Source organism: Drosophila simulans, chromosome 3R, assembly GCF_016746395.2.
Source record: "Drosophila simulans strain w501 chromosome 3R, Prin_Dsim_3.1, whole genome shotgun sequence".
NCBI classification, from domain to species: Eukaryota; Metazoa; Arthropoda; class Insecta; order Diptera; family Drosophilidae; genus Drosophila; species Drosophila simulans.
Genome location: NC_052523.2, coordinates 22,203,119 through 22,219,041, shown reverse-complemented (window position 1 = coordinate 22,219,041; position 15,923 = coordinate 22,203,119). Strand labels below are relative to the sequence as shown.

The window sequence follows — 15,923 nt, the reverse complement described above, 5'->3', positions numbered from 1 at the left end:
ATAAAATATTCATAAATCAAGCGCATTATATTTCTTCCAGAGATTGAAAATAAGAAGATTGAATATAAAAAAATAGTTTTTGAAAATATGAAATGAATTTCGGAAATGTGCTGTACCCTTGGATAATAAGAATCCACCCAATAAGTAGGAAAATTATAGCACCCTCTTTTGTTCGTCGTCCAAATAATATAAAGCTTTTAAAATTTCAGTTTACGATCGTTTTATTATTCAAATGTTCATGGCTTATACTTAATGGTTTAAATCAAAAAATATAATTTTAAAGCATACACAAAAATGTGTTCTTAATGAGACTAAGTGGAAGCTCGGTGGGGAAGCTCTTGCAAAGATGATGAAATAAATTACAATGAATTAAATACATGAATCAGTAAGCCTATGGGAGATCAAATACAAAATACGAACTTAAGAACTATCACAGGAACATCACATCATATCAAATCAACTACCAACTAAATACGATTCTGAGGCAAATGTTTACACTAGACCTTGGAAAACTTGGATTGTTTCTTAATGAAACTGAGTAGTAAAGCTATCAATGTTAATTGGTTGCGTATATATGGAATGCCCTTCACCAGGGGCGCCAGACTTCTTCGCCATGATGGATATCCTCTTCTCGCGGAGATTTTGAACGTTTTTGGTCGGCTAGATTAACTGGTTCTTCGGCCATATCGATGATTTCTTCTTCCTGCTTCATGTCCTTGAGCTGGTGACCCAATTGCTTCATCAGGTGGGTGCCGAATTTGAGATCCAAGCCGGGAACCGTAGAAAATATATGTGAGACCTCGTAGGCAGCCTGGGTGTATCCGGCCCGAAATTTGTCCAGGTTAACCTGGTCGGGTGGTGGGGATTGAGGATTGGCCACACGCTGCTGCTGTTGCGCCTTCAGATAGTTGACGGTGAGCTCCAGGATGTCCGCTTTCTCCAGCTTGCTGACCTGCTCGCCCTGCGCATCCATGGTGTCCACGATGAGATCCTTAAGTTCGTCCAGATACAGGTTCATCCGGGCGCGTCTCTTGCGCTCCAGGAGGGGTTTGGTCACCTTGCGGTAATGCTGAGTCTTGGTCATAAATCTCTGACCCTGAACGGCCATTGTGTATAATGAGTTTTGATTTGGTCTTGTGCTTGTTTGTAAATAAAGTTGCGATGTTGCGATGTCGCTGCTGCCGCTCCGCACTGCACGGTAGTCACTTGAGAAATGATCTTGCCGCAAGGTAAGCTGATCCTTTTTGTAGCTGCTGGTGCCGTACACTTGCGAAATCGAAATCCTCCCCTAACTGCCACCACGCACTGCGATCACAACGCTCCTACACGCCGACGATCACCACGAAGCATCAATCGGGTCACTCTCTGCTTGTGGCAAGATTCCCTCGGCGCTGCACGTGTGCAACATCAAAAAAATTGGATCGGGCGGAAGCCGCTGAGGCTCTCTTCTTGCACTGAAAACAATCTATATGTTGCAGAAAGATCTATACTTTAAAAAAAATAGACTCAAATATAAAAGTTTTGAAGGATACTTTCTGGATGTCCATTGTGCAAACCAAGGTATCTTATGTGCCTATTAGTATCTTACAACGATAAGTATAAGTATAAAATAAGAAAAAAAGTTTTAATATACTTTAGACACTTTTATTTATTTATTTAATCAAAGCTTCTTCAACCTTGGTCCCTAAAAGTTATTTTCAGTGTATTGACTAGGGTCCAATAACACGTTCTTCGGATCTTCGCCCGAGCTAGTAGCGCGCTCTCTTCGGGCGTCTCTCTTCCTCGTGCTGTTGCCGTGCGCCGGCGCAACAGTCTGAAGAAGGGTCTCCGAGGAAGAGCAGGAGGTAAGAGCCGGAGCAATCAACCACCACCACCAGCAGCGCACCACACGCACACACGACATCAGCAGCGACATGACCTCGACCTGCCTGGCAGCCATCCGTGCTCCCTGGTTCCCACTCCCCTCGAGAAAAGAGAGCCGTGCCCCATGCGTGCCGTCCTCACTTAAGCCAAAGAGCCAATCTCGTCGAGGCAATGCCATTGTTGCACATGGGTGTGGGTTTCTGTTTGTGTGCGTGCAAGTGCACTGGGGGAAAAGATGTTTTTGATAAACTGAAATATAATATTCAGAAATATGCAGAATGTGCTTAAATAATATATAATATTCTATTTATCTTTGAAAGTACTAATATTGCTATAACTAAACTATAATTTTCATTACTTCGCTCTAAAGGCAATACAATCCCGAAGTCTTTATAACCCATCTTTATAGGTTGCTAGTTTAGAGTTTGAATTTTCTTGCAGTGTGGCCTCTTCCCTTTTGGCGCACAGTCACACAGACCTCATTTCCTCTTTGGCGCGACATTGCGTTACACTTACGGGCACGGAGCACCATCATCAGCAGCAGCAACCACCGCAGCAACCACCACCACCCAGGCAAGCGGCAAACAGCCGGTGCTGCGAGATGGGTCGGTCGGTTGGCTGGTGCATGTGCATCGTGAGAAAGTGTACTGGAGACATTCCCACAAGTATTGGGATTGTGCCGCACTTCTGCTGCCGGTTGCCCGGTTCCTCGGCCTCGGTCAGCTGTGACACTTGTTTGGCGCATTTTGCGAGATTGGGTATTCGGATTGGGCCATTGACGAAATCCACCTGCCCGAGGGTGAGTTCCAGTTCAAATTCAAGACCAGGGGTCGCTGCAATCGCAGCCATGAAATCGAGAAGTTAACAAACAGTGCAGCAAGACACCGGCGACATTTGCTGACATCTGATGGCACTGATTTCGTACATTTCGTTTCCAGTTTTCTTCGTGGGGGAGGTTTCTGAGATCATCAGAGTGGCAATGTTTTGATATGGGTATTGGGACGACTTAAGGAAGACAGCCATATGCAAAAACAGGGATTTCAATTGCGCCAATTTCCATGAGGGGAAGATTTTAAAAGATTTTAAACTGTTGACAATGATGAATCATCCTACTTTTGAAAGTAGGAGAGGAGGATCGAGGATCATAAAAAAAATTAAGATTCGTTCAGAATTTTAATCTTTCCCAATAAAAGAAACGTTCTGATACTCAATAAACATTTTAATTGAAAGTATATTCATTTGTTCGATATTCTTGTACATTGATAAATTTGGGACATTAACATTTCATAAATATCTTCAAGTGGCTGTAATTTACAAAGATACATATTCGTTTAATACACATATAGCAACACACACATATACATTTAGATTAATAATAATGTATAGAATCCAGTTCCATTCTTGCTCATCTAGTTAAAAAAACGTTCTTGTTTAATGCGGTTAACGCCAAATACAGTTTAAAATCCATGTGCTAGAAAGTAAGTGTAACGGACTAATTTGCTTCGTTTATTGTTTAATAAGAGGTACAAATGTGTAACGTTCGTAAGTTTTTATTTTGGTTCGATTCATTTCGCTTATCAACTCTATTTCGATTAAAATCTTTGTTTGTGCTTAAAACTAAATTATATTTAAAGCGGACTGGGTCGTTTTAAGCTTATACTCGATTAGTTTTTGGTGTTTCGGAAATTTCTTGGAAAATGTGCTGATGAAATAAATTAGTAAGGACTAATGAGAGGTGAACTTGGTTTAAAAGTAAAAATATATATAGAATACGAAAAAAAAAATAATAAATGCCATCTGATACATTTGCTGCGGGGAGATTCATCTATAATACAAAGTAATGCAAACGACATGTGCAACATGCCGTCTTCTTAAAGCTTTAAGTTATTCTTGTTCTTGTATTCGTTTTGTTTGATTTTGCCTTTAATCGCTTTCATGGTTAACTCCGTTTCGCCTGGTCGCGGTCATCCTTTGAGGAACTGGTGGACTTGGTGTGCCTAGTTGCATTTGTGGGTTGCAAACATTAAAATGTACAATCGGTAATCGTTTAAAAATATTTCCATTCGATATCTTCTTCTACGTGGTCTATAGTATCCTCGATCCACTCCCTTCTACACATACAATTATATACATTCTGTTTTCATACATCGATTCACGCGTTCATTTCCTCCTTTCGCATTCAGTGGTCATCGCTTCTGGACATTCTATACATACATACATACATATATATATAAATATTCTATGATTTTGTACGACATTCTGTGGGGGTTTTCACGTTCTCTAAAAGCACTTTTTAAACAGATTTAGGAAACGCATTACTTTTGCGATAAGTGTGGTACGTCTAGTGCGCGGGTTTGTAGTTGTTATTCATGCAGCTGAAAGTAAGACAAAACTTGCATAAACATATCGAGGGAAGAACAAATTGGGGCGAAAGGAAATTTGGGGAAAGAAGCAGTGAAGATTATTCAATTTACTTAGACTTACTTCAATTATCTATTGGCTCGTATAAAATATAGTTGTCAATGAAAATATATAAAATCTTGATGTATTTTTTGTGTCTAGTAATTGTTCTTAGCTAAATTAGCAGCTACCGATAACTAAAGGTTGTCAGCTATTTTAAGTTGCATTAGTTTTATATACTCTTGGCATGCATTTATCAGAAATATATTTTGGGTCTCTGTTTTAATTTAGCTATCGTGAATTTGTTTTTTTTTTTTTTTTTGACTGTGTGTTTTAATTTTTGAACAACAAATATTTATGACGACACTACTCTACGCTACATAAGGTGCTTTCAATTCACCTACATTATGTCGAAAATATGTTGTAAATGCTTCAAGGTACCAGATTTATCATCAATATAATTCTCAAATCTTCAACATCAATTTGCTAATGCGTGTAGGATTAGGTGCATTATTTTGTGTAATTTTCATTGGACTTTCTTTTCGAGATTAACAATTTGCATATTGGATATTGTGTTCGATATTACAAAAGTGAAATCGCTTGGAGTGTTGGGACAATAATTCCATTTGGCAAAGCTTATATAACTACGAAATACATATGTTTCCCAATCATGGTGTTATTTTGTTGCATTGTTTTCAGCTATTCTTATTTTGTCTTAAGTTGCAGTTTGAATATTTTCGTATTTTACTTGTGGAACGTTCAATGTGATGGACTGTCGTTAATTCGATGTTTGGCGCGTGATTTGCTGTGTGAGGCGCGTCGCAGGCTGCTGACGCTGCCTGGGCAATTGTCATAAAAATCTAATGATTCCGATGAGAATGCTATATATCGCAATTGGTGTGATATAAAGAAAAGGTTAAGTTTGAGTAAATACTGTTTGTAAAAATCTGTGTTCATTCAATGGGTCTTGCTATTGAAAAATAAACGCTATAGGTTAAAGCAATGCATTACTGTATGGCTTGGGCAAAAGCTAAAGCTAAATCTACAGGATACTAACCTTTATCCGTGGGTGATCCCAGAGTCAGGCTACTCAGACTGGAGCTCAGGTTGTACGGGCGCGGGGATGGTGGCACCGGCGCGGATTCGTCGCCTGGCAAACAGGTCTCAACCATGGCCTCCAAACAGTTGACGAACAGCTCCGATGACTCACCCATCATATTGTACTAATAAGAATAGATTTAACTTATTAATCTTAGATTCTTCGGAGTATGCTCTTTTAAGCACCCACCTTGGTGAAGGGACCAGCAAATCGCCAGAGTCCGCCAAATCCACAACTCTGCAGGAAGTGCAACTGCTGCTGGGAAGGATCTTCGCTGGCCAGCATATTCTGTATAATGTTCTGCACAGAGTTGAGCACCACTTGGTCGTGTGACACTGACAAAATATTGTTTATCTTTTGGTCCAGCAGTGAATGGCTACAAAATCAATCAGTATATTCAAATTTGTCAAAAGACGCAAGAAATGTATAGACGTACATGACTGGAAACACCTTTGGAAAGACCACCGATCCTTCGGCCAAATACTGATACAAAACGCGCGTTTCGCCCTCATCCGAAGAGTACTTGACCAGAGTGGCCAAGACAGTCAGTACCAGGGCTTGAATAGACAGATCTGGCAAGACCTCTGGATCGAGCAGTACGTTGGACTCGTTGGACACCGACGAACGCGAACCGCGTTCCTGTTCAAATACATATGGATTTGTAATAAAATTGATGTGATATTTAGTTACACACAGATATGGTAAAAAAGTACTAGTGAAGATGAAAGATCTACGATATATACGAAATGTGCATGTTGGCAATGGGTAGAGTGAACTGAACGGCGTTTTGACTGCCTTCATTCGGTGCCATGCAAGAGTAACCAAACTAAATGACATTACAGCGAAACATTAATGACCTCATTTTAGAATGGGTTTTAGTAGCAAACTTAAACATATTTGATTTAGTGGGGTAGTAGTTAGTTAGTCTTAGCTAAGAGATAAGTTTTGTTGAGCAGTACCTGACGTTCTTCGATGCCGGTTGCATTGTTCGGATCTTTGGTCGTCGGCACCGAGAATGAGCGTTGAGTTTTGAACAAAACTCGCGCGTTCTACGGAGTTTAATTTAGTGTTCGGGGTGGTTGTTGATTTTGCACAGTGTTGATGTTGGAGTTGTAGTTTTAGCGGGTTTCGGTAACCAAATCAAACGTAAATCAAATGACAATGTTCATGCGTAGTAGTAGTAGAAGTGGCAGGTGGCAGTTACATGTTTAGAGTTCATATAGGACATATAGTAATATCGATATTGATGAGAGTTACAAGCACCAATTAGATGTAAGATTCGGCAGGCAGATTATGGAATAAATATGGTTTCAACGAGTATACATTGTGATTTATATGTAACGTTTTTTTTTTTATATTCAAATCAAACATAAAAAGAGAAAGAAAAAATCATTGAACGATTATTAGTTATGCAACGGCTGATCTCGATAGATAGTTGATATTACATAGTAGATGGGATATATAGGATATATAGGTTTGAATATATAAACTCAAATAGATAGCCAAAAGTTACCATAGCAGATGGTTATAACAACTTTTGCACAGCAAATTTCGAACAAGTGGGAATTACGGCTCGGCTTGATAGATCTTATAAGCTCACCTGAAGAGTGGGAACCTTGTGTTGGCGGGCAAACTGCAAGGCGGACTGATCCAGAATGTCCCAACTTTTTTGACGGCGTGACAAGGGCAGGCCGATCTAAAAGGAATGTCAGATATGTCATTGGTCCCTGTATGATTTCACTTTTTTATCAACTAACAGCTTGCACTCCGCCGGATGCTTCACCGTTTTCCACACTACTACTCAGATCGGCTGGCCAGCGGGGAAGGGCATGTTTAACGTGACATCTGGAACGGACTTCCTCGGATACAGCCACCAGCGCAGTCAAATAGGCCACACTGTCAGGTGTTACTTCGAACTTGTCGCGATGGAGGGGCTTAGCTATAATGCCCAAGAGCATCGTCAGCACTCGAGAGGTGCGTGAGACGGTTGTAGGTGTAGGATGGCGGAAGCCCTGTAAATTATGATATCCGTAAATTAAGAAGTTCGGTTATGGGTAGTTCAAAACTTACTTTAATCAAGTGTCCCACTAGGGCGAAGTGGAAATTGCTGCGGAAGGAGAGACCCACGGCGTGATCCAGTTGCTTAAAATGCCACTCCAGCTTTTCTCTTGTCTTCATCATGACCTCGGCTATGGTCTCCATTTTGTCAAAGCAGCCCTGTGACTTGAGCGTGTGTAGATTTTGCTCAAGCAGAGCTAGTCCAGCGCCGTACAGGGTAATCTCGTCCAACTGCAGCACCGAAATAGCCACCCAGAAGAGTGCTCGATGAATAGGCGACTCCGGCCGGAGTAGTGGTTGAATGCGAGTTAAGCACATTACTAGAGCCTCGATCAGAATGAGATCGTTGAAAGATTCGAGGGCTTTAACCAGGATGCGTAGTAACTGCTTGACCTCGTGATCGGTAACACTTTTGCTGATGCATCCGTAAACTATAAGGGCTCTAGGCTGTAGTGCTGGATTGTAGCAGAAAGCAAAACTGCGAGCCAACGAGGTCCAGGTGTTGAGCCACTCGCAGTCCGGAACATCTCGCATGCAGGCCTCCATGATTTCCAGCAGGGCATCCGTGATAACCTCAAGCGATGGTAGGGATAAACGCTCTCGATCGGCGGGCAGAGGCTGGGTAACTCTTTCATTTCCTAGCCATTTATCTGTAGGGTGACGGCAGCTGGAGCGGAAAGCAGTAACTGCTGCCGACTTGACCTTGCTGATGCCGAAGAGTAGATAGAACTTGGGCAGTGAGAACTCATCCAGGGACAGTCGAAGTACTCGCTGCGCCTCCTCTGAAAAGGAGGGATTTGTGCATGTGCACAGCGAGTGGATGATGTTGATCACTAGGCCATGAGTAGAGGCTCGCATCGACAGGGATCCTGAACATACCAAAAACGTAATGGTGTGGAATAGATATGGCACCGATGTGGCCACATCCAAGCAATTGTTGAACGACAACATGAGCAGGTATCGACCAAGAATGGCAATATCGTCCCACATCATGTGCTGCTCCAGATATTGTGTAGGATTTGTGCAGGATTTGTCCATGACTCGGCATATCCTCGTTATGACCTTTTTGGACACCAGCTGAACGTTCGCTGAAGCGAGAGCCACTGCCGTGTCAGCCATAATCTCCACCTGTGGTGATCCCAAGCCATAAGTGATCGATTTGTGCAAAAAGTTATCCAACACCATGTCAATCAGCTCGGGGATCTGTCCAATCGATCCCCAGATCTTGGCCTGCACTGATGGATACATTTCCTTTTGGTCAATGGTTAAATTGATGAGCTTGTCCAAAATTTGGGAGACCTTAAGCTTCTTCGAGTCATCGTTGGACTTGCAAAATTTGACCAGGTTCTTTAACCATGGCGTCATGTACTCCAAACACAAATGTTTCAGCTCTATGGTGCTGCGCTGGAAGCCCTGTATGGACTCTTCAAGGAATTCCAGAGTCAGATGCGGTTCATTGGTGGCCAGCTTTTCGCTAACGGACTTGATAAATATGGTATTATTGGAGGGTATGCAAAGTCCTTGGGTCTCCAACAGCTGACCCTCAATTTTCAGATCAAAAGTAGCGGTCAAAGCACATAGCAAATTGTAGGCAGCAGTCCTCAGATTGGGGTCACATGATCCCAGATTAAGTAGCGCCATGTTCAGCAGCGTTCCAGGCACATCTTTTGGTCGGATCTTTTGGTGAACCGTCACGGAGTCCGGCTGACTGAGCTCCCATCGATTTCGGATGTGTATGATGGCTTGAACAATGTTGTCGCAATCGTTGTGAATAAAGCTAAGCTGGCCACTTTCGTTTGTTATAGACAGGGTGAACTGGTTATCGTCCACCAAGCACACCTCCTCAATTTCGGAGGCGTAGTATACATCGTTGAGGAGCACGGAGTGAGCCAAGACCTTTGTCTTTTCAGCAGATGTTATTTGCAATGCGGTGGGACCCACTTTGATAGCCACCTTTGTGTCTTTATGGCTGAGCTTCAGCGCGTTGCTGAATACCTTTAAATCTTCGTCTAAGGAAAGAGTTGCTCCAGGCAATTTCTGCTGCTCCGCGTCGATGAAATCAGTAAGTTTGTTGGGTGACTCCAGGAACAGAAGTTTGCGATTTCCCTTTAAAGGTGCCAGAATGCGATCGTGGAACTTGGTATATTCGCGCACCCACGAGTTACAGTTATAGATGTACACAGCATGGACATTTTCATAGGCTACCGTGGGCAGGACATAAAACCACTTCTGCAGAAACTCGGTACGGAACCGATTATCTGAACAGGTGTGCGTAAAATCGATGACCACCTCGAAGGGCGAGTGGCAGAAGGGTTTCAACGTGAGTATGACGTGGTATATCAGTAAATCTCCATTCGTTTCTCCAATCCTGAAAACAATATAGAGTTAGTTACTAAGTTAAATAGCTATAAAATGCGATTCACTTACTTGTATCTTCTTGCTATGTAGTAAAAGACAGGATAGCCAGATTTGCTCGTTCCGGCCTGGTAGAATATGTTCATAGATTTAAGGGTCTTGAACTCCTCCTTCTCGTGCATTTGGTGCTTGACCATAATCTCCTCGAAGTTGGTCGATGACATGTCAATGGAGCTCCAGCGTGCATACGAGCTGAACATCATGTGTGAATCCACGGGCTTATGCTCCGGAGGACCCAAGTAAGCTAGCAAAGTAGCCATCTTGTCGAAGGGCCGCCTTCCAACTGCCTTGTGGTCTCGACTGCTGGACAGATAGTCGCCTATCTTCTCCTGATGCGTCCACAGCAAGCGATGCAGCGCAAGTACATTCGCATCTGAAATAAAACTCATGCTGTGCGAGGTCTGATCGACGGTCTCGCAGTCTGATGCAATCTGTATGAAGAACCGCCGTCCAGCTTCAAAGTGATCTCGCAGAAAATCATTGAAGCACAACATGTGCTGCTCCTTGGAGAACTCCACGTGGTTAGCAATGTTTTGAAGGATCTTGGACATAAGCATAAGACCTCGTTTGGCCGAGCTGTGCACCTGTTTGTCAACGATTCCCAATTCCTGTGGGGAAACTGAAAACAAAGCGTATATTAATAAGAGGCATTCTAGAATTTTTCTATAATCTTACCTATGGCGGGATTGATGAACCGCAAAAAGATGACTGTGCCCACGGCACCAATATTGTTTTGAAGCAGATTTGGGAAGCGTTTGCTTAGCACTTGGTAAAGGCAATGGCACATGGATCTCAGCTGCGGAGGAAAGCGATCCGACGAGTTGATAATAGCGTCAAACACCTTCTGTGTTAGGGCAATCAAGTTGTTTCTGTGCTGCTCAATGTCTTCTGTTGGATCCAGACGAGCTGGATCCACCTCAAAACAGGTCTCCTCTTCCTCATCCAGAAGTGGACGAATAAGGGGCTCTAGTAGCATTTGAAGATAGCTCGCGCCGTATATCTTAAAGCAAAAGGCCATGATTTTGCTGCCCAGAGAATTGCCACGGAAAAGTGTCTGCATGCAGTCTGAGACCTCAACCTCGCGGTAAAACATATTCCATAGGAGTGGCGACAACAGGTGTTTGGCGTCGAATAGGGTGACCAGAACCCTAGCCAACTCGTCCATTTGGGATGTTGTGACAACATTAGCCAGAGCCATTGCTATGGGTAGTTCTCCTTTGTCGCTGATCATTGTAACTAATTGGACTAGTTGCTCAAATCGATCAGCTAAAACAGTTTCAGCCAAGGTATCAAATTCGGTGCCTTGTTGCAGGATTTGAGTGAGCACCTCCATGAAAGCGGCACGGGTTTGCAAATCTGGATTATAGCCCAAATCGATGGAGTGCATCAAGCCAGAGTCAATGTTGGCACCCAGCAAATTGGACATGGCTAGGATAGTGGCATTTCGCAGAGCGGTCAGTTTTCCAGCTGCCATTCGAGGGCGCGGAGGCAATAGTGGGGTATTATTCATTTCCTTTTCCGCCTCAGAGCTATCGATGCAATCATTCAACAGGTTCATAAATAGGGTAAAGTACTTCAAAAAGAGCGCACTCTTTGCATCCATCAAATCCCCTCGATCCGATTCCTCAGGCTGAAGGGGAAGGCCCCGAAGCAGGGCTGCCACTGCCTCCATGCAGGCTTGGTCTAGATCGCGAAAGATGAGGGATGTGTTGGTAAGAATAGCGGCATCCGCCGAGCTGGGCGGTGCAATCTGATGCGAGGTGCCCATCACCCAGTCGGTCAAGTATTCAACCAGTTTGTTTCGGAACTTCATCTCCTGGCGAAAGGCGAGGTCGTCGCGTCGCTTCATCATCACCTCCACAAGCTGACACAATTTTGTCTTGATTCGAATGGCATAAACAGTCATATCGAGGTGGCGAACGTAGCGCACTATTCCTAGCATCATGCCTTCGATGCTTGTAACACCTAAATGTTCCGATGGCGAGGGTTGATCGTTGTTGGGATCCTTGTTAGCTTTGGGATCCAGAATCGATTTCATTATGTAGATGGTGTGCTCGATAAACTGCGTGTTGATGTCGGTCACATTGACGTTCACCTGACCTTGCTGATCGAAGAACTTCTCCACTATGGCTCTAACCTGGTCGAAGAGTATAGGATACAGTTGGGTGGACATCTCCTCGCCCACCAGTTCCTTCACATTTTTCTGAATATTAAGGCCAATTTTTTCGTTGCTGCAAACTAACAGGCGCAATAGTTGACCCACGAATCTAAATTGAAGTTACGGGTTAAATAGTTGACATGTTAAAATAAATAATATCTTACTGTGTTACAGGACAATAGCTGACATCTTGTGGCGGTGCTGGGGGAAGGGTGGATAGTGAAACCGTGCTAGGATGCAGAGAGCCATGTCCAGAACTCGTGGAGCTTGAGTAAAGAGAGTTTTGAGCAAGTGATCCCAAAGAAGTATTGTTTTGTGATTGCTGGAGCAGCATTTGACGACTGCTGCTGCGTTTGTGAAGGCAAACACCACCCAAGGCTAAAAGGAACCAAGTCATATTGGCCCATTCGTTGATTTGTTCTTCCAAATCGTGCTCTGAGCTTTGGTGGCTCGCTCGTCGCTTGCCCATGCCACGATGGAAAACCTCTGCTTGGCCATCTTCTCCCTTACATTTGGGGTACGTTTGCAAAACCTTGCTGGATACTTCCCAGTTGCGGAACGTTTCCTCCCAGGCGGGCTGAACACCATGGACACAGTGCTCGATCTTGCGCAATAGGGTCATTATGCGTTTTTGAAGTGTAAGGCGGCTCAGCACATTGCCGTGGGTGTTGTCAAAGAAGCAAATGCGAGAGTCCGTTGCAGCTAAAACGAAAATATTATTAATAAAAACATGTATGATGAATTTACCAAACTCACATGTGGACAACTGAGCCAGCTCCTGGTAAATGTGGTAATTCGGCATAATAAATCCCACTGTCAATTCATCGGAACTGCAGCAAATCTCAGCCTCCTCGCACAGTAGTCCAAAACACGATAGCGATGTCAGCACCGCATCTAAATCGACACTCCACAGGTACATGAAGAAAACGACTTCCATCTTAATGTGAGCCTGCTTGCAGATGGCAATCTGACTTCCCACATGTGCATAATCCTTGTGTCGCTGAAGGAACGTATTCCGACAGATGAGGATCTCGCGTAGCCACTTTAAGACATCAGTGTAATTGGCAATTTGGTGTTGGATGAGCTTTTGCGAGATTGAAAACAGCACCTGGGAGCTAACGTCCCAGAACGTATTGATCGGAGCCTCTGGATTCCAAACCTCTATTTTCTCCGGGGCGTGCAAAGCAAGCAGCGCCTCCATAGCCTCTTGTGCCACATCAGGCATGGTAGTTTGATGCACCAAACTTACTAAGCCGTTGATCAGCTCCAATGTGGAGCTCTGCACTTCATGTGCCACTTTTCCTTGGGTCTAGAATACAGAACAATTGTTTAATATGAGAGTATTCAAATTATCAAATAACTTACATTCAACAAAAGCGTGGGATCTGCATGAATTAGCCGTACGAGTAGCAGTAATAGCATTTTGTGGGCGGGACCCTCTTCAGCGCGGGTTAAACCTTTCTGGGTATCTTTAGATTTGAGCGTCAGGGAGGTTATGTAGCGTAGTGGCGTATGGGCTATATAACCCTGGGTGGCCTTGTTGAGCGTATCCGTAAACAAAGCTCGTAGCTCAGCAGAACGATAGTGAACCACATCCGTCTGTGGCCACCAAGACAATCTCGGTTGGTTTACTATTCGGAAGGGGTTCTTGTTCTGCAAACGGAAGTCGACGTATATGTGAGCCAACCTATATTGGGAAGTATATATGGATAAGTCAAGAGATTTAGAGAACTACCCAAATGAACCAACCTTAGCAGAGAGCACACAATTACAAAATGGTAAGCCTGCGGCGAGGACAAATTTAGGCAAACCTTTAGAGCCTCGATGTTGTGAGGATTAATCCGGAAACAAGACACCCAGCAGTCAATCATCAGCTCGATATCAGCGAAGTTGTACCCCTGACCGCGCGAAAAGGGCTTGGCTGGATTGAAGAGCAGTGCCTTGAGATCGTTGATAAAGAATTGCACCAACTTGAAGACCACATTATTGGAGTCGGTGTTGTTGATGTAGGTGGATGCTTTGCACAGCTTTACACAGGCAATTGCCGCAGATTCGGTCACCTGTTTTGATGGTGAGTGCTGGCCCAAGCCTCTCTTGATGCTCTCAATGAACTGTTTGGCCGAGAAGTCCTTGTCCCGAGATGTGGATTGCGCTGATTTCGAAGCAACCTTTTCCTTGTCCTTTTCCTTCTCTTTCTCCGACTGCTGAAGTTCGTTGACGACAGCTTCTAGGCAAGAGGGATTCAATATCAGCAAGAGCATTTGAAGCGGCCACACAAGAGTCTTGCTCTTCTTGTTTTCGGTTTTAAAGTACTCTACAAAGTCCATCAGAGGTTCCCAGCAGCTAAACAAAACAGGATCAGTTAATGTGACTTTAAAAACGCTTGTTATTCCTCTTACGTAGATATATCTCGATTGGTGCCTCGTTGCAAGTCTTGGAACTCTTGTGGATGGTACTCGATCCAGTTCCAAATAGCCTTCTCCAGCGAGTAAAGCAAGATCAAAGGTGGAGCCCGCTTCGATCGAAACTTTGTGATGGTTTCTGGAAATGTAAAACGTGGTTTAACCTTTCCTAAATATTTAAATAGTTTGTTTACCTTGCAGCAGCTTGGTTAGCTTTATCATATCCATATCGATGTGTTGAATTAATTCTATGTCGTTGTAATCCGGGTTTTCCTCGGAACAGGATGTCAGCTCTTGAATCCTGGCCGATATGCGATTGAACACCGCAGAGAAGTGATTCTGGGACAGGGCAAAGAGCACCTTGGATGCCAGGGCCTTGAGCTGGGCGGCATTCGGATTGCTGTCGCTCTGGACGTCGACAAACTGGGAGATTTCGCGCAGCAGTAGCTTCACATTCATGGCCTCCTCGAAGCGTGCTGTGTCCTTGGTCTGGTTGGTCAGACATCGTTCCAAAGTGGTCAGTATGATGACCAGCGACTCGAAGTAGCAACGCTCTGGCTCATGTCGATTTTGAAGTGCCTGCAATGAAGTTTTTATTTAAGTAATTTAATCTCCTAGCCCAATAAAGTAGGCAGCATATTTTAAGGGTTAAGAATGGAGAATGCTCCATATTTCGGAGTACTTACCGCCTCATTGACCCTTTGCAGCATCTTGGTAAGACCGGATATGACCAGGGAAAAGCGGTACCGCGATATGTGGATCAGACAGGCCACCAGTTGGTCCTGGCTCATCCTGGCCTGCGTGCCATAGGCGCCGATTCTGTTTGGCAGCTGAAAAAGTAAACCATTGATTGCTCAATTCCACTTCATTCATGCGGGAACCGGTGTTTTTGTTATTGTTGCTATCTCGCTCTCCCACGCATTTGATTGAGAGCTCACACAGACAGAGCGGGTGAGGCACGCACACTCGCAAGGTCGCAGTGAGCATGTGTGGGGGAGGAAGAGGCAGAGCAGCAGGTACATTTTTTCGCCTGCGAAAACGCAACTGCGGAAAAGCCATTGGAAAACACTTGCCTGATCCTCGAAACGGGCCAAAAGGGCGCTGGCCCACTCGCCTGGCTTCTGGGTCATCTTGTTGTGGTGTTTTAACAGTTGTTTATGCGTTTTTTACTGCATTTCAGCAACTAAATGGGGCAGCTTTTCGTTGAGCTGGGGGAGTGGCAATTGGTTGAGTGGCATCTTTGTTCGTAATCCTTGGTGTTTTTTTCAGTTCCTGAGACGTTCCTCTTTCCTCTTTCTCAAGCAATTTGGATGGTTTGGCTTCGCAAAACTGGCACTGTTTCTTTTTTTATGGGAATTTTCTAAGGGCTTACAGGCTGTTATTTGGATGTTTATATTGTGTGTGTACCGCCTTCCATTTCTTCCACAATACCAAAACGCTTTTATAAGTGATAACAATTACAGCCTATCGATATATCGCCTATTTTCAAATAGTGATGGCATCTCCCAACTGAATTCCTTAGGGTGAC

General features: G+C 43.9%; 3 protein-coding genes across 7 annotated transcripts; 1 reads left to right on the top strand and 2 right to left on the bottom strand.

Annotated features, from left to right (window-relative positions):
* Window positions 1-203: 203 nt before the first annotated feature.
* LOC6729696 (enhancer of split mdelta protein) lies at window positions 204-1,379 on the bottom strand. Its single transcript, XM_002104966.4, has one exon. It carries the CDS (start codon window positions 1,106-1,108, stop codon window positions 587-589), a length of 522 nt encoding a protein of 173 aa, XP_002105002.1. The 5' UTR covers window positions 1,109-1,379; the 3' UTR covers window positions 204-586.
* A 337-nt stretch (window positions 1,380-1,716) lies between these two features.
* LOC27207304 lies at window positions 1,717-2,940 on the top strand. The gene is made up of 2 exons (XM_016183023.3): window positions 1,717-2,053; window positions 2,305-2,940. The coding sequence occupies exons 1-2, from the start codon at window positions 1,914-1,916 to the stop codon at window positions 2,726-2,728; spliced, it is 564 nt and encodes a 187-aa protein (XP_016036362.1). The 5' UTR covers window positions 1,717-1,913; the 3' UTR covers window positions 2,729-2,940.
* Window positions 2,941-3,064: 124 nt separating this feature from the next.
* LOC6729695 (neurofibromin) lies at window positions 3,065-15,857 on the bottom strand. Of its 5 annotated transcripts, none has more exons than XM_039294430.2 (18): window positions 15,469-15,857; window positions 15,082-15,225; window positions 14,590-14,974; window positions 14,393-14,534; window positions 13,743-14,336; window positions 13,359-13,680; window positions 12,750-13,302; window positions 12,158-12,695; window positions 10,511-12,102; window positions 9,848-10,454; window positions 7,433-9,788; window positions 7,120-7,374; window positions 6,963-7,058; window positions 6,322-6,411; window positions 5,799-6,001; window positions 5,552-5,738; window positions 5,321-5,486; window positions 3,065-5,144 (listed from the first exon to the last, which is right to left on the bottom strand). In XM_039294430.2, the coding sequence occupies exons 1-18, from the start codon at window positions 15,523-15,525 to the stop codon at window positions 5,023-5,025; spliced, it is 8,409 nt and encodes a 2,802-aa protein (XP_039150364.1). In that variant the 5' UTR covers window positions 15,526-15,857; the 3' UTR covers window positions 3,065-5,022. The 5 variants fall into 5 exon arrangements, with proteins under 5 accessions (XP_039150364.1, XP_016036361.2, XP_039150365.1 ...); XM_016177562.3 differs by having other exon boundaries at window positions 3,065-4,238; XM_039294431.2 differs by having other exon boundaries at window positions 3,065-4,067.
* Window positions 15,858-15,923: the final 66 nt, after the last annotated feature.

What these genes read in the sequence shown, in the direction of transcription:
- LOC6729696 (XM_002104966.4), bottom strand. Translation starts at nt 1,108, where the DNA reads ATGGCCGTTCAGGGTCAGAGATTTATGACCAAGACTCAGCATTACCGC.
- LOC27207304 (XM_016183023.3), top strand. Translation starts at nt 1,914, where the DNA reads ATGACCTCGACCTGCCTGGCAGCCATCCGTGCTCCCTGGTTCCCACTC. An exon ending in AATGCCATTGTTGCACATGG is followed by an intron (nt 2,054 to 2,304) that starts GTGTGGGTTTCT and finishes ATTTTCTTGCAG; the next exon opens with TGTGGCCTCTTCCCTTTTGG.
- LOC6729695 (XM_039294430.2), bottom strand. Translation starts at nt 15,525, where the DNA reads ATGACCCAGAAGCCAGGCGAGTGGGCCAGCGCCCTTTTGGCCCGTTTC. An exon ending in TGGCCCGTTTCGAGGATCAG is followed by an intron (nt 15,226 to 15,468) that starts GCAAGTGTTTTC and finishes TTACTTTTTCAG; the next exon opens with CTGCCAAACAGAATCGGCGC. An exon ending in TGCAAAGGGTCAATGAGGCG is followed by an intron (nt 14,975 to 15,081) that starts GTAAGTACTCCG and finishes ACTTCATTGCAG; the next exon opens with GCACTTCAAAATCGACATGA.